General features: G+C 39.6%; 1 protein-coding gene across 3 annotated transcripts in view; it reads right to left on the reverse strand.

Annotated features, from left to right (window-relative positions):
- The window catches only part of STS (steroid sulfatase), an 86914-nt gene that overhangs the window by 15392 nt on the left and 48630 nt on the right, over window positions 1–22892 (reverse strand). For 2 of the 3 annotated variants that reach the window (XM_077343296.1, XM_077343297.1), the window contains 3 exons: window positions 17019–17156; window positions 12061–12220; window positions 11475–11596 (listed from right to left, as the gene is read on the reverse strand). In XM_077343296.1, coding sequence (XP_077199411.1) covers window positions 11475–11596; window positions 12061–12220; window positions 17019–17156 — 420 coding nt within the window. Of the gene's footprint in view, window positions 1–2770; window positions 11314–11474; window positions 11597–12060; window positions 12221–17018; window positions 17157–22892 lie in introns of those variants that run through there. The other variant, XM_077343298.1, reaches the window with a different exon arrangement.

Consider the following 22892-nt stretch of genomic DNA (forward strand, 5'->3'; position numbering starts at 1 on the left):
AGGAACAGAGGACCCAGAGTGGACATAAGGAGAGTGCTGCCATGGGTACACACATGAAAACATAAGAAGCTACTTTTTACTGAATTAAACCATTGGTCTATTAAAATCAGTATTGTGTACTTGGACTAGCAGTAGCTGTTTGGGATTTCAGGTAGAGGTCTTGCAAATAACCACCACCTTGTTATTTAAACTGGGGAAGCTGGGGATTGAACCTGGGATTTTTTGTATGCCACACAGTTGCTATACCAATGAGTCAGCACTTCTGGGGGCAGGGACAAAGGAGTTGTGGACTGGCATCCCAGTCAAAATAATGTTAGTCTAGAGAAGCCCATTAGTTGGGTCATCCTGTTCCCTATTTTGTGGCTTGCAGGAGCAAAACACCAGCTCCAAGGCTTTTGTTGTCACTGCCTCTCCCTATGTTGGGATGGAACATTTCCCCTGAACTATGCCTTTATGTGCCATGGTCTCTGCTTGGCCCCATGAGGCTGGTAGAGATATCAGGGCTGCCCTGGGAAGTGTCTGGTCCTTGATGACAAGCCTCCTTTCATCTGCTCCCTTGAACCAGTGCTTAGGACTCTGGTCTTGGACTTGGGGTTCAAGTTTGGCTTCTGTACTTCATTTACTTTTTTTTGTCCTTTCTTGGGAAGGGGGTATAAGGTTTGGAGCATGGTTGTGTGTGAACAGCACTTTTGCTGTCAGTCAAGTCCTTGCTGGGGAAGTGGTGAGCATTCCTTTATGGACTAGGGGAGCCTCAGGTCATGTGCCTGTTGGAGTTGTGATGTTGCTCTGTCCTTCCTTCCTGTCCTCTGTTTCTATGGGGTGGAGTAGGAGTGGTGTCAAGTAGCAGCAGACTAACTGACAGTTGGTTTATAGAAAGAGATAGATAGATTGATATATCACTGAATTCACTCATTAGCTTTCTGTATTCTCTCGTCCTGTAGGCTAATTTATAATTAACATCTGTGAATGGTATATATTTTAATTTTTCTTTTTGGTTCCAAAATAACTTTTACAAACTGTCACATTTTACAGGATGACAACACTGCTGATATTTAAATTTAAAAATTAGCCTTTTAAAAACATCTGTGTTGATATATGATAATTCAGACCTGTCAACATTTCTTTCTCCTTACAGAAAATTTCTAATTTACTCAGGATGGTTTTAATTCAAATGGATACTGGAAAATGTCTTTCTTTTTTACGCAGAAAAGAAAACATTTCCTAGTTCTGTCAAACTTTTAATCAGTTAACTATGCTGCATTTTCTTCAAAAGCTATTCAATGGATAGGTAAAGATCAGTAATGAACATCACTTAGTACACTGGCATTTATCAGATTTCATCAACAGAACAGAAGTGGATGCAGAGGGTGGCACTGGGAGAGGAGCTGCCATGTCCCTTTCATTTCCCTTGTGGAGTTCCACAGGGAGCGATACTTTGACCTACTCCATTCAACACCTTTATGCGCCCTCTGCCCTAGCTGGTCCAGAGCTATGGGCTAGATGTCACAAAAATGTGGATGACTCCGAGGTCTATCTCCTCATGAATAGCTGCCTGGATACAGGTCTCACATATGTGAAAATGACTTACACTGCATGTCATCTTCAAAGACCCAGCATCAGTATAATAGTAATCAACAGGTTTTGTCTAAATATGAGGTCAGATACATCCATAGATTAGATAGTATGATTTACTGAGCTGGGAAGAAAAATCTCTTCCACAACAGAGATTAATTTAAACAGAAACAGAATAAGAATCAATGCTTAATAAAGAACAATCCTACTATAATAAGTGCAGCAAATGAAACTGTTGTGCCATTCACATTGTTGTTCTTGTTAGGTGCAAAGTTGTGTCTGACCCATCGCGAACCCATGGACAATGTAAATAGGACCCCATGGACAATGATCCTCCAGGCCTTCCTGTCCTCTACCATTACTCGAAGTCCATTTAAGCTTGCACCTACTGCTTCAGTTACTCCATCCATCCACCTCATTCTCTGTCGCCCCCTTCTTCTTTTGCCCTCAATCGCTCCCAGCATTAGGCTTTTCTCCAGGGAGTCCTTCCTTCTCATGAGGCCAAAGTACCTGATTTTCATCTTCAGGATCTGGCCTTCTAAGGAGCAGTCACGGCTGATCTCCTCTAGGACTGACCGGTTTGTTCGCCTTGCAGTCCAAGGGATTAGCAAGAGTCTTCTCCAGCATCACAGTTCAAAAGCCTGAATTCTTTGATGCTTGGCCTTCCTTATGGTCCAACTTTCATAGTCATACATTGCAACTGGGAAGACCATAGCCTTGACTAAACGCACTTTTGTTGGCAAGGTGATAGCTCTGCTTTTTAGGATTCTGTCTAGATTTGCCATAGCTTTCTACCCCAGGAGCAAGCGACTTTTAATTTCTTTGCTGTAATCCCCATCTGCAGTGATCTTGGAGCCCAGGAAAATAAAATCTGTCACTACCCCCATTTCTTCCCCATCTATTTTCCAGGAACTGATAGGATCGGATGCCATGATCTTGTTTTCTTGATGTTGAGTTTCGAGCACTCTCCTTCTTCACCCACATCAAAAGGCTCTTTAGTTCCTCTTCGCTTTTTGCCATTAGAGTGGTATTATCTGCATATCTGAGGTTGTTGATATTTCTCCCTGCAATCTTGATCCCAATTTCTGACTCATCTAACCCCGCCTTTTTCATGATGTGCTCTGCATACAAGTTAAATAGGCAAGGCGACAGTATACAGCCTTGCCGAATTCCTTTCTCAATTTTGAACCAATCAGTGATTCCATGCCCAGTTCTCACTGTTGCTTCTTGACCTACATATAGGTTTCTCAAGAGACAGATAAGATGCTCTGGTATTCCCATCTCTTTAAGAATTTGCCACAATTTGTTGTGCTCCACACAATCAAAGGCTAGCATAGAGCAAATAGTACAATGAACACCAATTTAGTGTATTGTATGCTTGGAACTTCCATTATTCTTGTTAATGGTGAGCTTTTCCCTTTGTTCTTGCCCTTGAATTTAAAGCGCCCATATTGGCAAATATACACAGAATAGAGGGTCAATAGATTGAAATGATATTCAGTTTTAAGTACACACAAAAAATGAGGATTTGTTTATTTTACTGTGTTATTACATGTGCCTTCTTGCCCCATTTTGTTATAGTATAAATTAAATAAAAGGTTACTTTGATTCTAATGCTTTCCAACTTAAGCGTGGGTCTATCAAAAATTCAGAGCAGGAAGGCAAAGAAAACTGTTTCTTCTTCCTTCACCCCATTGATGCTTACCAGCTCCAAAAAAGTCAGCCCTGGGGAACCACACCATGGGCAACTACACCCTCTTACTCAATCTGGGAAGCAACTACAATGGTGGCTGTTCCATAATTGTGCTTCATAGCCCATAGCAGCTCCTTTCTAGAGCCAGGCACTTCATGGTTTGAACAGAAGTGCTGCACAGCAGGTATCTGGCTTCCATGAAGTCATTAGGAAGCTTTATTAGACTCATTAGGCTAAGCTCAAAGTGTTGAATTCCATACAATAACATTGCGGGAGATGAGCTTTCTCGTTCTAACAATAGCTTTCAATTATGAAGACATTGTAGAAACCTGATTTGCTGGGAGAGAAATTGCCTCAGAGAAAGTATACTACTCAAGGTCACCAACCTCAAGATGAGGAATGAAGTTTTCCTTGAAATACAAATCATCTTGAAATGAAAAAGATCACTTTAGAAGAAATGGCAACTTCAGAGGTAGTGCTATGACATTACATCCCCAATGAAGCTTCTTCCCCTCTCCAAACTTTGCCCTCCCCAAACATAGCCTGCAAATTGCCAGGAATTTTCCAAGTCATCGTTGACAACCTTAGTGCCAAGACCACATATTGCAAATCCTTTCTGACACACCCAGTGACTGTTATCTACGTTTAAATAACTCACTTGACAATTCAGTCACAGAATTCCAGCATCATTTCAAGATTAACCTTTGGCTATAAAGTAAATGGCATAGCTCTGATATCAAAATAAATACATATGAAAATCTAGAATGCATTTCTTGTATTTGCTGGCATTTGGACTCATATCACTACTGCTGGTATTATCTACTGTCTGCCCTATGTTTGCACCTCTTTTGTTGAATAGCCAAGTAAAGCGTACGAGTGTATGATGTAAAACAGGGAAATAAAGACTTGCTTCTTTTAATAAAAAGAGATTTTTTTAAGATAAGGAATCTTGATTTAGAGCCAGTGATATTGTTGCTAGTAAAAGCACTTGCCTCGGCATTTACCAGCATCACAATATTAAGAGTATTAAAATAATGCTAGAGTTATTGGGTATTTATGCTACATAGTTGTTCAAAGGAATTTTATGATACACAATGGAATTTATTATACAGGCTTAGTGAGTAGTCTTGCAGTTTGTTTATATTCACTATTTTTGTCCACAATAAGAATAAAACAGAGCTTGGAAAATGTGATTCAATTGTCATTTACATCATAGTGTAGACTCATTTGCTCCAGTGTGTCTACAGCTCTATGAATGGCTATTAAATACCCCTCACCCCCAAGTTTGAAAGATGCAAACATCGCGCATAACCACAGTTCTGCTTCTTATCGGGTGACTGCTCTTCTTGTAATGAAGTTGTCATAGCAATACATTTTTAATAACTCTGATTTATAGGTCAATAATGGCCTGGATCTTTTGCTCATGGTATTTTAAAACATTGTTTTATTTAATTTTTCATCCATAACAAAAATGCATCTGAGACCAGAGGAGTGTTATACTAGGGCTGGCCAGACATGGATGCTAAAAAGATTCCTGTTATGAATTGTGTATAAAGGAGAATTCTAATGTGTGTACCTCCCATTATTTCCACAGTAGGGTGAGACAAGATGCACCTGATATCAATGGCTTGCCTGTGTACTTTAAGTCTCTTAGAGTCTGTATCTTGTAACTCATTATAATAAGTACAAATGTATGGGGTTATATGGGGAGAAACACGTTATCTCCCATGTTTAACAGTTTATTTTTATATTCTTGCTTGTTTTTAATGTCTGCATAATTTTATTGTATTCTTTGGTTGTGAGCTGTCTTCAATGGGTCCCTGGAGAAGAGGAATATAACTTTAAAGATAAATGAATAATAATAAAAAAATGAGTAGCTTGCAAATCTATATAGGAGATACAAAGGAAGGAGAAATAAAATAACATTAATTAAAACAGCATATCCAGGTTGGCATAGATGATAGGTATATCCTATCTAGCAACCACAAAACCCTTTGCCTTTCCCCCTTTCCAATTTTGTTTCTGGTCTATGAATAACACTTTTCATATGTCCTAGTTATGTCCCTAAAGAGTGCATATCTGGGCAATTTTGAAATACGGATGCTGGTTCAACCGTTAGTACTCTCATATAGAGTATGTGCTACCGGGCAAAGAAAATTACATGGCTGTAATTGACTTTATTTATTTATTTGGATAAACTTTTAGACCGCCCATTCTTTATGGCTCTGGGCGGTTTACATAGAACATTATAACAATGTATAACATTATGCAATTTTCAATAGAACATCACATCTATCAGTAACAATTACAACACCATGAATAACAACAACACTGGGGAGGACATCTAGCTTTGCAGCTAGCTAGAAAGGACCTGAGTGATACTGAGAATCTGATGCAAGAGGTATCAAAAATCTGGGAACAATATCCAGAATGTTATGGAATTGAACATATATAAAGGTAAACTGTCCAGAAAGCCAACAAAGTTATGTTTAATTTCAAAGAGAAAACTTCTCAAAAAGTACAGTATTTGCTGGCGTATAAGACTACTTTTCCCCCCTGAAAAATATGCCTCCAAGTGGGGGGGGGGTCGTCCTATACGCCGGGTGCACTTCAGTTGGGATAGACATAGCTGCCCATAGTGGCCCATAGTACTGTAATGTAATGTAATAAACTCTATACTTTGAGTGGAAATGTTGGGGGGTCGCCTTATACGCCCAATCATCTTATATGCCGGCAAATATGGTATGTGTGTATAGGTGAGTAGGTTACTTAAAATGTTATCTGAGTCCCTGGAATTTTTTTAAAAGATGTTTACAATAGATAATCATAGAGAATTGTTGTTTCATTTCATTCATCATTGTTAATCTAAGTTATCTGTACTGTTTCTATTATGTTTTATGTGAACCACCCTGAGCCTTTGGGGAGGGCGGTATACAAATAATAGATAAACAAACAAACAAATAAGAGTGAACTCCCAAGCTAATGCCACTAGAAATTCTTGGTCACTTATACCTTTGATTTCATAGGACCTTCCTGGCAAATTCTGATTTTTATTTACCAGATCAGGCTTGAGCAAAGTCATTTCAGACCCTATGTTCTCCAGCCAGTTACTTGTTTACCATTTATAGTTACAGAGCCTAAATATTCCTTATTTAGATCTTCATGCACTTTCAAGACTCACAAGTCAGCTTGTGACAAAAAATACGAATTGTTGCTGGTTAGGGCCGATCAGAGACCATAACCCAGGTGGCACACACCTGTGCCAGTCCAACAGAGCCTCGGTCTGAAAGCCTCTGCTATTGTTTCTACTATCGCTGCTCATCTCTAGACTATAAAGTTCAGTTCCCTAGGCAAAAAAATTGCTATTTTGAAAGGTGAATTGTGAGGCATTACAAAAATTAAATCCAATAGCACCTTTAAGACCAACAAAGATTTATTCAAGCCGTGAGCTTTCGTGTACAGGCACACTTCCTCAGACAAAATGGAACAAGAATCATGACAGTACAGATATATAGAAAAAATAAATTAGTGGCAAATTAGTAAATTGTGTCATAATATCCAAATTCTGCTATCTTATGCTATATGATAATTCTTTGCTAAAACAGCTAATCGGTCCTTTTGTGTTCAGTTGCAGTTCACAAAAACATTGGAGAAATAAAACTGTAGACACTTTCCCAGTTGTTAAATGAAATAATTAAAAGAGACTAGCTGCTGGCCCCATCTATCTCCACCCAAGTGTGGATGCATCCCTGCAAGTGACAAACTGTGCCGGCACGTTATCTTATTCTGAGACCAGAGAGCTAGATTCAAAATGGCATTACATATTACTAACATCACATTATAGTCACAGTGTCCTAAATAAAATAAAATAAAAAGAAGAGGGGATTGTAAGGAATGCGGATATAAGAGTTGAATGAGGTTAGCATGCATAGTGAGATAAAAAGCTATGTCCTTGTGGAGCTGTGTTGCCAGGTTTGTGGATTTTGGGTAGAAGATAAAAAGTACGTGGTTGAGGTTCCTTTGGATTCCTGTGTGAGGTCTGAGTCAAGTTGTGTGTAAAAGGTGGTATTTGAGAGCTGCCATTGAGCTTCCTGCATGTAGCCTGATAACATCAATAACAACTCCTCCTTTGTCTGCTTCTTTAATTATTATTATCAGGATTGTTCCTAAGGCTGTCTATGGCCTTCCTTTCAGCATATCTGATATTCTGCTGTGTGTGACGCTGTTTGTTGATCACATCGGTGTGTACCCTGTGGCAGAAACATTCTATGTGGAGGTCCAATGTGGCATTGCGACCACTGGAGGAGGGGGGAGGGTCCAGGTGGAGTCTCTTTTTTGTAGTGTTGTTTTGTTGGCATGTGATGGTCAGCATTCTTAATCCTCAATCCTTTAGGTATAATCTCCAGGCGTTTGCATTTAGTAAGAAAGAACATATAAGTCTGTACCTGTGTAAGTTTCTTTGTAAGGTTGATTGAGTTCCATTCCAAGCAGCTAAATGTGGCAGCATCTTCCCTCCAGCAGGGAGGCTGGCCAAAGCAGTACTGTGAGAAGGGGCTTTTTTGTGGCCTCCCCGTCAGCCAACCATTAGGCAGAAGGGGAAAGCTCCCCCCCCATGTGTGCCCCCCCAAAAGGAATGTATGCACACACCCACAAATTCCCCTGCATTGGTTTCAGAAGAGTGATGGCTGCCCCTCAGTGTGACACAGAGAGGGAAATGCTTCCCTCACCTTAGTCAGTGGCTGTTAGAGACTTCCTATACAGCAGGCCTGAAGGGAAGGGGTGTGTGCAAAATCCTGAACAAGAGGTGCAGTTGGAACTGTGTGGGACACAATGATTGGAACAAGACTGGGAAACGAAAAGTATTATGATAGAAAGAACTTAGTTCTACTAGATGTTATTGAGTCTGAGGGCTGAGGAATGAGTTTGAAACATGATTGGTGTTTTGGGGAAAAGTGGTATGTTTGGCCAAATACTGAGTTGTGCAAGCACCGGGTCATGTCTGACCCTTGGGGTGACGCCCTCTAGCGTTTTCTTGGCGGACTCAATACAGGGTGGTTTGCCAGTGCCTTCCCCAGTCATTACCGTTTACCCCCCAGCAAGCTGGGTACTCATTTTACCGACCTCGGAAGGATGGAAGGCTGAGTCAACCTTGAGCCAGCTGCTGGGATTGAACTCCCAGCTTCAAGGCCAGAGCTTCAGATAGCATGTCGGCTGCCTTACCACCCTGCACCACAAGAGGCTCAATTATTTGAGTTGTATGGGGTCTAAATTAGAAATTTCATTTTGACTTGTTTACTTAAAAACACAACTGACCATAATTTTATGCTGTACTTGCCAACAGCACCCTGTGAAATCAATCAGGCATCTTAGGGAGCAACTGAAAAAGATTGGAAAGCAGCTTACAATTCTGTGATATAGAGTCCCTATGAATACCCATGACAATGCTGATAAAATCAGCCACATATCACAGTGAGCTAGCCAGAGAAGTGTAAAGAGCCTTTCTCTATGCAATGGTAGCTTGCAAGAAGAAGATAAGCACTATGGAAGAATTTGGCACCTCGAAGATATTCTGTATGAATGCTCTTCTATTGTATCCAGAGAAAAGGTATTTGTGAAGATTGGTACCAGACAACAGACCAGTCAATCAAGTTCTACCTGGGGGCCAGCAGCATGCGAGAGGTACGAAAGAATGTTTAACCATTTACCTGTGCTTTCAAAATAAAGCAACTTCAAAGTATCAGAATCTGCCCAGTATTTATCTTCCATATGATGTGAACATAACAAACAGCAGATCATACACTTTGGAAGTTGATGCTATATTTTGCAAATCTCTGAGAAGAGGACAAGAAACTATACCTTCTCTAATGACAGGCAACATGATGGAGAACTGCACTCTACAAAGGTATCTATCACTCAATTAAGAAGAAATACTGAAGAACATTGTTTTGTGTTGCAAATGACATGCATGGCAAAGAACATTCACAGGAATCAGAAACAGGAAATGAGATCTCTGGATCTTTGTTGTTGCATTCCCTGCAAAAGGCTAAATCTTTCTTCAAATTTTCTGCTTCCTTCACTGTAGTGAGAAGAAGGCAGACTTCCTGCACAGCTTTTGGGTACAAATAGCTCAGATAATTTCAGCTGAACTAGAGATAAACATTCTATGTAATCCAGACACAATGTTACTAAATTTCTTGCCTATTATTTGAATACAGCTGCTAGCCTAGTTTATGCTAGACAATGGAAAGAAAATATCACTCCAAACATCCAAGACCGGTTATCTAAAATACTAGAAATGCAGTTAAATTGACTGCATACCAAAACAATAAAGATATAGAGAACCTGGATTCTGTGTGGTCTAAAGCAATACAAAAAATGCCAGCGACAATATTTTAGGATGCAAATTTAAGAGTTTTGATAGTTTTTATAATGGTGCGATGTTGCTGTTTTGTACATACAACATCACCTTTATCTTAATTTTTTTTAATAACAATTTTTCCTTTTTGTTTCTGGTCCCTACTTTCTAGGTTCTCTGTCACCACTGGATTCCTTCCAATTTGTATAGCTTCAAGATATAGTCATGTTTAGATGACATATACTCCAGTTTTTATGGCACTAGAAAGGAGCTAAACCTTCAAGAGAATAATAGAGCTGCCACAGTTCAAATCATGGGCTATTAGTTTCTACCAGTCATGCTCCCCCCCCCAATAAAAGTCCCCTGCCCCAGTTCGGTTCTGTTGGACCTGAAAAAAACTGTATTTCTGAAAAATCCCAGGTCAAAATTCTAGTATGGTATTCAGACCCAGAATATTTCAGAAACACCAAACTTTTTTGAGTCCAATAGACCTGAGAAGACTGGGGGGGGGGGGGCGCAACAGAAAAGCCAGCTTGCCCTTCGAACGTTTTGTCTTCTACATGTCACTTGTACATATGTTAGGCTTACTGCAGATATTTAGCTGGATATGATCCCTCTATATATGTACAGCATACACTATTGGAATGTGTGAACAGTGGTTACCTTATCACCACTGAATAATCATTCTTTCACATGGATTTTCGCAGAAAATATAATAAATATAATAAATAAAGAAGAGCAACAGCCTGAGACTAACTGAATATACCGTATATACTCGCATATAAGCCAACCTGCATATAAGCCAAGCCAATTTTACCACAAAAATCTAGGCAAACTTATTGACTCATGTATAAGTTGAGGGTAGGAAAAGCTCCATCATCACAGGCTCTCCCCTCCATCCTCCCCCCCCCCCAACAAATACAGAAAAGTCAAGAGGATGAATAGCTGCTGACTTTTGTACCCCACTTTTCACCCCAGAAACCAAAAGAAGTGATTAAGAAGAGGAAGAAGTGAAGGCAAAAGGGAAAAAAAGATCAGTCAAACCGTTGATGTCCTACAAGCTGCCAGAGCAACAACTGGCTAGCTGGAGCAGGTTTTTATTTCAATTACTGTATATACCCGCGTATAAGCTGAGGAGGGCTTTTTTAGTTTGAAAAAAAGGTGCTGAAGAACTACGCAAGTATATAGGGTATGTTAGAATAGGAAACCAGCTGCTAGATAAAACATACACTTCTCAGTTCTTTAAACCTTGGTGCACCTTTTCAATGTTCATAGCACAATACATTGCCCTGAGACGTCATAGTGTGGGGCAGTATACAAATTGAATGAATGAATAAATATAAAAGATGACTTTTAAGACTGTGGTGTCTTTTATGATCTGTGAATTGTCCTAGGACTTCATTTCCTTTGTATTTTATGTTTTTCAACAATATAAATGCAAAGAAAATCAGTAAGCAAACATTGGGCTAAATGGACCAATGGTTCCACAGTGCAGGACATCATATATCCTGTTAGGTGGAATGCTATTAAGTCCTGACATAACCTAGTCATATAATATATTTTGTAAATCTACCCAATGCTTTTGAAATGCTTATTGATGCCAGAAGTTTAGCATAAGTGGTGATGGGAAACTTTGCTGCACTGCATCAAACAAATTGTTTGATACCAAGCTGAACAGTAACAGGCTTTTGTCCTAAGATAAAAGAAGAAAAGAGATTAAAGGAATAAGAAGGGTTAGACACTTCAAGCAATTTATCTGAAACTATAGCTCAAGGCTCCCTCCCCCCAATTCTCTTCGAGTTGTAATAAAAATTACATAACATATTTAAAATATGAACAGGCAATTTGACTTACTGTTTCTTGGATGCCAGCGAACTGCATTTAAATGCGCATTACAGTAATGGAAGAGAAATTCATGTTTGGATCGGACAGCATTGCCTTGAAGCAAGGGCATCAGATCATGCCCATCAATAATTCTAAATAAAAAAGCATTTAAAAATTAGGAGGATACCATGTTCCCTAGTGAAAAGAAACTTTAGCTATGCATTGTATTTCTAACAAATTACATTGCACACTGTATTCTTAGGACCCCGTTACATTGCAGGAAATTTGCTGTTTAGAATGCACTATGATAGCCAGCTGTACTCTGTCAAAAGCTTGGAAATTGGGGAATTGTGCCAGGGGAAGGCAAATTTTGAATTTTGTTCTGCTGTTTCAGTCTGACTGGCTACCCACCTGAATCTAACTGTACAAAGTTAACCCAAGGAAACTTAGATCACCCAGTCTCTATTTTATCTAATTGGTAGATATTGACATGTATTCAAAAGTAATTTTTTAAAACCAAAAGTTTTGCCACAGCAACTGTTACCCATATATAAGTAATGTATCTACTACCCAAGTAAGGGGAGAGGGGGAATTATGATTTTAGAATATCCCATACCTGTCCTTGGGTAAAGATTCTCCAGCAAGTTTAATAACTGTAGGGAATATATCCATATTACTCGTTGGCTCATCAATGCGTGCATCAGGTCCAACAACTCCTGGCCAGCGGATAATACCTGGCACTCGAATACCACCTTCCCAATTTGTAGACTTTCCACCTTGAAAAAAGTCAGTATTTCAGCAGAATTGGCCTTCTGACCACAACATTTTAGAAATGCATTGTTTTCAAAGAAACTTTCACCAATTATCATGACTGGGCTTTCATTTTTTAGCTCCCCATAGAGACCATGGTTGAATTTAATAACTGAGGTAATGGTAATTTAGATACTACTCAATCATATTTCTTGGTTTTTATTACTGAAACTGAGGCTAGCAGTTAGGTAAGCACACATCATATTTGTCATCCTATGTTTGTTAATACATATGATAAAAGTAAAGGAATACCTAAACAGGCAAAAAAATCCTAACTGTAATTAGCTGAGCTCATCTGACCATCTTAGGGTCATAATGGCAACAGATAATTGGAAATGTCAACTCAGTGCTCTGTGACAGTAAAATGAGAAATTTGGAGTTGAAAATTATTAAGAAGTAAACCTAAAACAAATGGCAAATATTAGAATTTAATCAGAGAATTAATAATTTGACTGGGACTTTAAGCAGGATAAGTGGAGTTCAGCAGAGGAAGGCTGCTTCCCTGTCTCCTCCTCTCACTGTTCTTGTGCTTTTGTGGAGCAGTGCAGCAAAAGTACATCTTAGGGAATGTGCATGTGTATGTGCCGGAGCAGAAAGGATGGAATTGGCAAAGATCGCACTCCCTTTTTCTTGTGATACATGGGGGCTGTCAAACCATGGTTCCCCTGAAATGACCTGCTTAGATTTGAAGGCTATGGCTACATCCAATAACTTACTTTGGCCACATCATGCTATCCAAATCACTGGAGAAAGCAATTATGCTAGGATTGGCCAGTGGAAAAAGGAAACCAGGCTGACAAAAAATGCAGTGGTTAGATACGATCAAAATGGACACCAGCCAGAACATTATACAACTAAAAGAAGTGGTCCAAGTTTGGAAATCATAGTGGCAATTCTGCCTTAGGATCACTAAGAGTCAGACTCAACTGCATGGCTAACATCATCACCACCACATCCTATCAGCTTTCTGAGGGCTGACAGAATGTAGCAGAAAAAAAAGACAACACTTGAGGTCTTACTCCTGGAGAGAGCAGATGATGTTTATTGGGAGGTCTGACTCTTGTAGTGGGCAGAAAAATGTGAGTCTGTCCTGAAGGCAGAGCAGACTGGGTAAATTATAACCCCTGAGCAGAATGAAGTTTAATCAAATCCTAATCTATTTTTCACAAAGGAGACTAGTTTTATTGTGAAGGCACTGAAGTCTGAGAGAAACTTTTAAGAGGTGAAGCCTGTAAATGACATCTGACTAGAAAGATAGATTCATGGGTCATATGATGTCCAGGTTGCCTAAAAACAACTGAGTTATGTTGTATATAAATAAATCTTCCTGAAACTGCAACATGTTTACAGCAAAATATTTAATCTAAGTCCAGGTTGTGAAGTTACACAATTTTCTGATCTGTGCACTGTGTCTGCAACCAATAGTAACCATTTTAGGGAGAAAAAAATAAATCACAATTACTGTTAAGAACATAAGAAGAGCTGTGCTGGATTATACCAGTGCTTCATCTAGTACAGAATCCTGTCCCATACAGTGGCCACTCAGTTCCTCTCAAGGTCCAACAACAAGCTGAGGGCAGTCAATATGATTTGGGGATTGCAGTACCTTCCTTCTAAGGAAAGAAGAAGAGTTGGCTTTACACCCTGCTTTTCACTACCTGAAAGCATCTCAAAGCAGCTTACAACTGCTTTTATTTCCTCTCCCCACAAACAACTGTGAGGTAGATAGGGCTGAGAGAGCTCTGACAGAACTTATCTGAGAACAACTCTAAAAGAACTGTGACTAGTCCGAGGTCACCCAGCTGGCTGCATGTGGAAGAGTGGGAAATCAAATCCAGCTCTTCAGATTAGTCTGGAATTTATCAGTTTAGAAAAGAGATGGCTACAAAAGGACCTGTTAGTGACATAAAATAAAGTGGAAAGAGCAGACAAAGGGACCTTTTTTCCCTCTCCAAAGATACTAGAACTCAAGGGAATTCAGTGAAGCTGATGGGTAGCAGATTCAGAAGCAACAAACTTATTAATGCAGCGAGTGATTAAAATGTAGAATTTGATTCCAGATGATATAGTGATGGCCACAAGCATAGATGGCTTTGAATGGCATTTAGACAGATTCATGAAAATAGATCTATCAGTGACTAATGGCCATGACAACTAAAGGAAACCTTAATATTCAGAGGCCCTAAACCTCTGAATCCCCGAAGCAGGAGGAAACATCAGAGAACTGTATTATTTTATAACCCTGCCTCCAGAATTTCAGTGGTTTTAAAGAACAATAAAAGTTACTTTTCACTGATTTTTGGTGGGAGTTAAGAATGCATTAAATTATGATGAGTAAATATACAGGATCAAGGGCAGACGTTTATTTCTTGTCAATGCAGCACTTATCTAAAGTGGAAGGAATGAGAACCTTGGAGTTAACATTTTTTTAAAGGAAAATGTTGTAGTATATTCCATACTAGAAATGAAACAGGAAATAAAAAAAAATCGAATTGAGTTAACTTAGTTGTGTTCATTTACTTTTACATCACAAATAGGAGAACATATCCTGTATTTATATTTTATAGTATAATAGGTTGGTTACAACAATTTCCAAACAAATTTCTCTATCACAAAACCCCTTCCTTTTCATTTATGTAAGAGCATAATGTCAGTGAAAGAATCACTGTGCTGAAGTTATACATGTCCCAAATAGGGATGAACAGGAACCTAAACATTCCAGTTCAGGGACTGGGGTAGTTCCCAGACCAAAGCAGAATTTTCCTGAACTGAATTGGCCAGCTTGGATCTCCTGGGAGAAAGGGAGGGGGGAATTCCCAGGAAGGATTGCATGGATGGCAGCCATTTAACTAACTGGTTTCCCTTTACGGGAGAAGCAAAGTGGACATGTTTAATGATTCAGAGCCATTTATACATAACAACTGATGGGCAGACCATTAAACAAATTCTCCTGATTCCAAGTGAGGGAAGCAAAATCAACCAGCGAAATAGCTGTCAGCCATTTCAGCCCATCCCCTATTAGGCTGAAATGACTGCAAGCCATTTCATCCATGCATTTCACTTTCCCCTACTTGGCAGTGGGATGTGCTGTATGTGTGTGTGTGTGAAACAGAAGGGTTTAATAGCTTGCAGTCATTGAATCTAACAGCTGATGGCTAGACATGAACAGCCAAATTGAACTGGACAAAAGTCCAGTGAAATATCTGAGGGAGGTGCTTTCAGGCTGGCACTTATGGACTGGGGCAAGTTTGTGCTGAATTTTTGCTTGTGAATTGGTTCATGCCCATCAATAGGCTCCTGTGCTTTCTGGATGCACCGGGCTCTGCCCCTAGTTAGCAAATATTACTGAAAAATGACTGTCTGCTATATGCAGGTTTTTAACAGAAATACACTAATTTTTCCCCATTAAAAATATTTGAAATTAAACAATGTGACATTGTTTTAATCAGTAGTTACTTATGCTTCTTTCTTCATACAGCTTCATTAATTCACTGGGAGGACCCATCTGACATTGTCCACAGCAACAGGGGCTGCCATGGGTGATGGTGCAACCAACCTCAAAGCAGAACCACCTGTTGTTGGAAGAAGCTGAACATCCATGTAATGGATGGAGGGAACAGTTATGAGTCTTAATTACTAGTTTCAGAAGAATGCGGAGCCCCACCTCAAGGATGGTGACCACAGGGTTGAGAAAAGAGAATGGCCCCACCCAGCAGGAAGGAGGCAGCTGCTAGGGTGGGTTTTAGAGGAGTTGGTAAGACCAAGCTGAAAGATGGACAAGGGGACAGAAGAGAGTTATGCAACAAGCTCTGAGCTTCAAAACCTAGTAGCCTAGGAATGGAGTGGTATAACTTCTGCAACTGACAAGGAAAAGCTCTATACAAAGAGAAAGCTCTGAAGTAAAAACAATTATTCAAACAAGCCCATCTGTGGGTGTGTTTAAAGGGCCTGGGGGAAGAAGACCAATGGACAGCAAGCCTACTACACCGTTCCTGTTCATACCAACCTTTTTTGTTTGTATTTAGAAGTATATTGATTTCAGATGATGTAATGTTGCTAGCTACTGGCTTGCAATTTCCTTAAACCTTCAGAATGTCATTCTATGATGCTTTATATTAACATGGCTACCCACTAGAAATTATACTATGCTGTAAAAGATGCTAGCGCTTTAATATTCAGGTTTAAGTGTAAGTCACAAATTGCTAAAGGCGACTCTTGCTTGAGTCCTGTTTGATTCAAGATAAATTTTGGTCAGTACATTTTGTGATTATTTACCAAATTGTATAGCATCAACTATGTAAGAAATCACTGGTGCATGAATCAGCTTCCACATGAAGCTAAGGTAGCATAAGTACTACAAAGGGGAAGTGACAGGATAACCCTGGACCCTATGCTGGTTTTGTCACCTCAAACTGCTCCACTGTGAAAATATACAGGAGCCATTCAAGGAACCATTGTTTTCCTAAATGAGAACAAGAAACTCTAGAAGGTAATTTGAAATCAGGAATATACTGAAAGGATAAACCTACACATGCTGCTGGCCTAATACAATGGCCTTCCTCTAACAGATACTATTTTTCAAACAAAAGCACACTGGAGATTTGCTCATGGATTCCAGGGTCCCCCCCCCCCCAGTTTAATACTTTGAGCCCAAATTAAAGGGCAAAGGACAATCTTATTTACGCTCAAGCTCTGATTGTATTTAGATTTTATTTTGTTGATACCAGTGATACATGATAATGAAGGACAGTAGATTACTCATACCTTTGTAAATTCCATTATAACCACCGTGGACCTCTCCATTGATAGATATTTCTTCAACATGTGCTCCTTGGTCTGATGTGAAATACACAAGAGTCTTCTCACTTAGGTGCCATTGATCTAACACATGGAGGACCTCTCCTTAAAAATATAAGGGAAAAGAAAAATTATACCTTCCACAGCATATGATACCTTATATAACTACTGCCATCTTTTTCAGAGTCTCCCCTTTAAAATATTATTGTGGTATAAATTTTTTATTTTAAAAGAAAGAAGGAATAAAGATACCATTTATAATGAAATTTGCATTATACTGTTGCCATTAACCTCCATTCTTCTTATCACTTAATAACAACTTAAATTCTGGTTAAATTCTTAAGTTAAATTCTTAACTTAAAATATTCTGCCTTTCCTCATACATGATCTACCCAAATAAACAAATACTTAATATCAATTTTTAAAAATTCTGATATAAATTTGATTTAAGATATTCTGCCTTTTCTCTTATATATTTCCAGATAAAAATATTCAACTCCCAATTTTTACATAAAATTTCACATATCTAATCTTTTCCCTGATAAGAGATGCCGCCCCTCCTTTTTAAACTTCTAAAAACTGGTGATTCCCTGACCCAAAAGTTTGCAGAACTTTGGTGTAGAAGTTAAATTGTTCAGTCGAGTGGGACACTTTTTTCCTTTCCCCTCTCTTTTTTTCAAAATAATACAAAAAGCATTTTTTTAAAAAGAAAAAAGTATCCTTCTGAAAAAAGGAAAGGGTGTCATCAAACTTATTATTAAATATTACATGCACATTACATAATACACTAGTAATCAAGCCCACTGCAACTAATACAGTGGGCGCTAGGTTAGGGAGCCCCCGGCAGTCGGGCGGAGCGCGCCTGCCGGGGGCTCCCTGGGTCTCGCCGCGTCAGGCCGCCGGGCAGGGAGCCCAACCCATGTCGTCCCTGCAGGATCTGCAGCCCAATTAAAATAAGCAATTAAAACCAAATAAGATAAAGTTAAATAAATCAGCAAAGACTCTTCTTGGAGTTCAATTACAATATCAGCTGACTAGACTGTAAGACATCAAACAAAATCTGTCTATGAATTTATCCTTTTGAAATACTTGACTGAATTTAAGGTGGACTCATTTGCCCCAGTAAATTGTTCACTTTCTATGTTGTCACTGTATGTGTGATTCTGTACCTGATTCATCAAAGTTCTACAAAATGGTAGGTGCTGTGCTGGTGCATGCTCATTGATTGCCAAAATTGACTTGAACTTTTAAAAATGGATGCATAGTTTACAGAACAATACTTGGCTTCTGAGTGGTAACTTCAGTAATCAACAAGAATGAGTATTTCAAAGACACCCTTAGGGCAGGGTATGTATCATGTAAATGTGACCTTTAAAAAGGAAAATTAGGAATTTGTTTGGAGGGAAAACCTTGCCTCATGAACTAACAAACCTAGTGAAAAAAAATCAGTTAAACATGTTGCCATTATAGTATAAAGTCAAAGTGCTGCCTTTTGTCCTTGGCGTAGAACTCTCTGCTGTGTAGAAAACCTCTGATCAACAATGCAAGCCCAAACTTATCTAACCAGAAATGTCTGAGACATGTTAAAAACAACCATTGTGGAAAGGAGAGATAAGAGTATTTCTTTCCAGCTATCAGTGTGGTTGGGTCTGCTCAGATGCCATCATTAGCAGAAGCAGCTGAAAAATCTTATAGACTAGTAAATGTGAAGAGGGAGGAGGTGAGAATGAGAGAAGGGACAGAGCGACAAAAACAAATTGATATAGTTTTGAATAAAACAAAAAAGAACAAAACCCTATGAAAACAAAACAAAGAAAATGAATCTTTATTGATGTGGGGAGCACTCCTTCTATTATCATTTTAGATGTATGTCTCACTATAAAGGTGTTGTATGGGATGATGACAAAAAGAGCGATTTTTAATCCTATAAAGGTAAAGGTAAAGGTATCCCCTGTGCAAGCACCGAGTCATGTCTGACCCTTGGGGTGACGCCCTCTAGCGTTTTCATGGCAGACTCAATACGGGGTGGTTTGCCAGTGCCTTCCCCAGTCATTACCGTTTACCCCCCAGCAAGCTGGGTACTCATTTTACCGACCTCGGAAGGATGGAAGGCTGAGTCAACCTTGAGCCGGCTGCTGGGATTGAACTCCCAACCTCATGGGCAGACAGCTCCAGACAGCATATCGCTGCCTTACCACTCTGCGCCACAAGAGGCTCATTTTAATCCTATATATCAACTTAATAAAAACGTTAGCAAGAAAATTAATATTTAGAAAAACAAAACAGATTTTGATGTTAGTGGCAATAAGATCTTTTGTAGTTTCTAATTCATATTAGACATCGAGAATTTTTCCTCTGGGGAGTCACAAAAACTTGTATCTCTGCTTCCATATTTGGCACTTGAAGCAGTATGTATATATGAAAAAAAATGTAAAAGAAAGTAAATCTAATTTGGGTTATGAAGTTAACAGAAGCCATATAGTAACTCTAGAACAGTGGTCGTCAACCCCCGGTCTGAGGCCCGGTGGCAGGCCACAAAAACCTTGCCACTGGGCTGCGGCGGGGGAGAGGGATGCGCTTCCCTCTCTCCTGCAGTGCGGCTCTCAGCGGGTGCAAATGTGCATGCGCAGAGCTCCATGCAGGCGGGTTTGCAATCGCTGGCAGGCACAAATGCACATTTGTTCAGAACTGTTGCACATGCACGTTTGCGCCTCCGTTGGGTGCAAACGCACATGCGCAAAAGCTCTGGGCCGCCCTCTCCCTTTCACCCCTGCTAGCGGTCCCCAGCCTTAAAAAGGTTAGGGGCCGCTGCTCTAGAAGTATTACTAGAAAATAGTCTTTGGTTGGGGCGGTATAGAAATGTAATAATAATTAAATAGATATAAATAAGAATATTAAAGGGCAATACTTTAAATGTTCACACTTCACAGACCAATATTATGTAGCAGAAACACCGTCAATTCAATATGTTGTCTAGTTAATAATAATAATAATAATAATAATAATAATAATAATAATAATAATAATAATATTATTATTATCTTTCGATTTATTGCCCGCCACTCCCTTATGGCTCCCTTATGGCAACCCAAAAACTGAATCCCAGTTCTTATTGTGCACACTGCTCTTTTGCCGTCTATCTCAAAAAGAGTGGTATCCAATAGTCACAGAACACCTAAAATATTTCTGAAGTGCAAGGTCAAACTCTTTACCTCTTTCAGACACTGAAAACATTTATGACGTGGGTTCCAACTCAGAGTTTGACAAAATATTCTTAAATCCCCCTTTGGAGTAGAATATTCAACATCATATCCATCTCTGCCAGTCTTTTCATTAATTCTATCTCCTGCCTGTTTTAATGAGCAGGACACCAATTCTACAAATCATCTGTGGGAAGTGAACAGATGATAAAACCAGAGCAAAATACAATGGAAAGTCAACAGCTTTGATTCACCATCTTGTAAAGTTATACTATTCACTATTAAACTGGTAACTTCTTTTGTAAGAACATAACCTGGCAACCCTGTGTGAGCCAAATTTTTCTTTACTGCACTTAGTCAAAACACCTGCATATAAGAATATATTCATTATTCACTCAATGCTTTCAATCATTCGAAGAAGTACTTCTTTCAGTCATTAATGCATTATGTCAGTTGGAAGTCCAAACAAGTGGTTGTGCATTGCAGCCATAACCTCTTGGAAAATTTTACAAATGACTTTTTAAAAAGTGGAATGCAGTAGCTAGCTGTTCCCTGTTGTTTGTCCTATTTATGACATTCCACTTGATGTACTCCAAAGAACTGTGTAGAACTTTACTAATAGCTCACAACTGTACCCTCTTAATTGTGTTTCAAAGGTACAGTTGTAGTGAATATATGGGACTAAATGCAAACAAACATTATACAGTTATTATTCAAATATTTATTGTGTTGGCAAGAAAAATGGACTATAAATAAATTTCTGCAAACAGAAATTTACAGGGGAAAAGATAAACTTTCACAGCACTTGTGTGACCATCATATATATCAGCACAATTCAGTTAGTGAAACTCTACTGAGAAAATAGAATATGATATTAGAATTGTCCACTGAATGTTCTGAAATGGAATATCCTGGAGAAGGACCTTTCAAAAGATCATTAGGCTCCTCCTATTTAGTAAACACATCAACTAAGGAGATACTAACATGTTTGACATTGATTAACAGTCTGTGAAAGAGGAATGACATAGGGAGTTGCTGCAGGAGACCAGATAGGATAAAAAAGGTGATGGGTCTCCGTTTCGTGAGTCTTGGCTGCAGGGAGAAAACCTCTTGTATCCCTCAGTGTCCCAACGGGTAGCGAAGGTCTGACAGGGATCAGGTAAACCATAAGTCCTGCTGTAGATCAGTATGGCAGCCATATGCAAGGCCACGATTTTGGGTGCTAAGCCTCTCCCCCTCAGGGAGGCTAAGTACTGCAGGACCATGGTCTCTGAGGTTGGTCCCGAGTGGCTACCACTACTGTATGTTACAAAAGCCAAGAAGGCCAAGGCAACCCAGAGTAAGTACACTACATGGACGGTGCAACTGTTAAATACTCTTGTGAGATGGGATCATTAACTGGCGAACAGATACCTCTCTACACCCTTCCTCCTGTGAGATGAATTCTCCCTTCTCCCTGTCACTGCTAGACTTTATTTGGCTTTATTAAGCTTTGGTAGCTTCAGGGATACGATATAGTTGCCTTTTGTCACAACCTTTCAGCCAGAATGGCACTGAGACATTTTCAAACTGATAAATAAAAGATTTTATTTACGAAGAGGGAAGGGTGGTTGGAATCAAACTCTTTCTTTATACAATTCATTCTTATTCATTTAGAAGTTAAGTTACAGGCTGTTATTACAACAAAATTTGAATCCAATGGCACCTTTAAGACCAACTAAGATTTATTTAAGGCATGGCAGGTTTATTCACGCAGCACATGCTACAGGACCCACACTTCTGGGGCCTCACATGGTACCGTCTCCTCATGAACCAGGGCTATAGCCTCTCTCCTTTCCCCTTTCCCTTCTTTAAGGGCAGTCAGAGTGACACCTCTTTCCATTGTAGGGGGCCCTTCCCACTCCCAGTCTGCTTGCTCCTGCCACAATTGTACTCTGCTAGGGCCCCTCAAATCTCTGCTAGGGCCCCACAATGGAAGCCCATTGTAACAAGAAAAGATTTTTCAGTTATGTGAGGAGCAAACGTAAAGTGAAGGAGGCAATAGGCCCACTGTTGGGTGCGGATGGACAAACTCTAACGGAAGATGCAGAGAAAGCAGAAAGGCTTAGTGCCTATTTTACATCTGTTTTGTCCCACAGGTCAAAGTGTTTAGGCACATCTAGAGATGGCCATAGCCAAAGGACAGTGTCTGGGTGGCAGGTTAACATGGATAGAGAGGTTGTCGAGAGGCATTTAGCTGCACTGGATGAGTTCAAATCCCCTGGTCTGGATGAAATGCACCCGAGAGTACTCAAAGAACTTTCCAGAGAACTTGCACAGCCCTTGTCCATCATCTTCGGAACCTCTTTAAGGACTGGAGATGTCCCGGAGGACTGGAAGAGAGCAAATGTTATTCCGATCTTCGAAAAAGGGAGGAAGGATGACCCGGGAAACTACAGACCAGTGAGTCTGACCTCTGTTGTGGGGAAGATAATGGAGCAGATATTAAAGGGAGCGATCTGCAAACATCTGGAGGACAATTTGGTGATCCAAGGAAGTCAGCATGGATTTGTCTCCAACAGGTCCTGCCGGACCAACCTGGTTTCCTTTTTTGACCAAGTAACAGGTTTGCTGGTTGGGGGAATTCGGTTGATGTCATTTA

This window comes from Paroedura picta, chromosome 6, assembly GCF_049243985.1.
Source record: "Paroedura picta isolate Pp20150507F chromosome 6, Ppicta_v3.0, whole genome shotgun sequence".
Classification (NCBI taxonomy): domain Eukaryota; kingdom Metazoa; phylum Chordata; class Lepidosauria; order Squamata; family Gekkonidae; genus Paroedura; species Paroedura picta.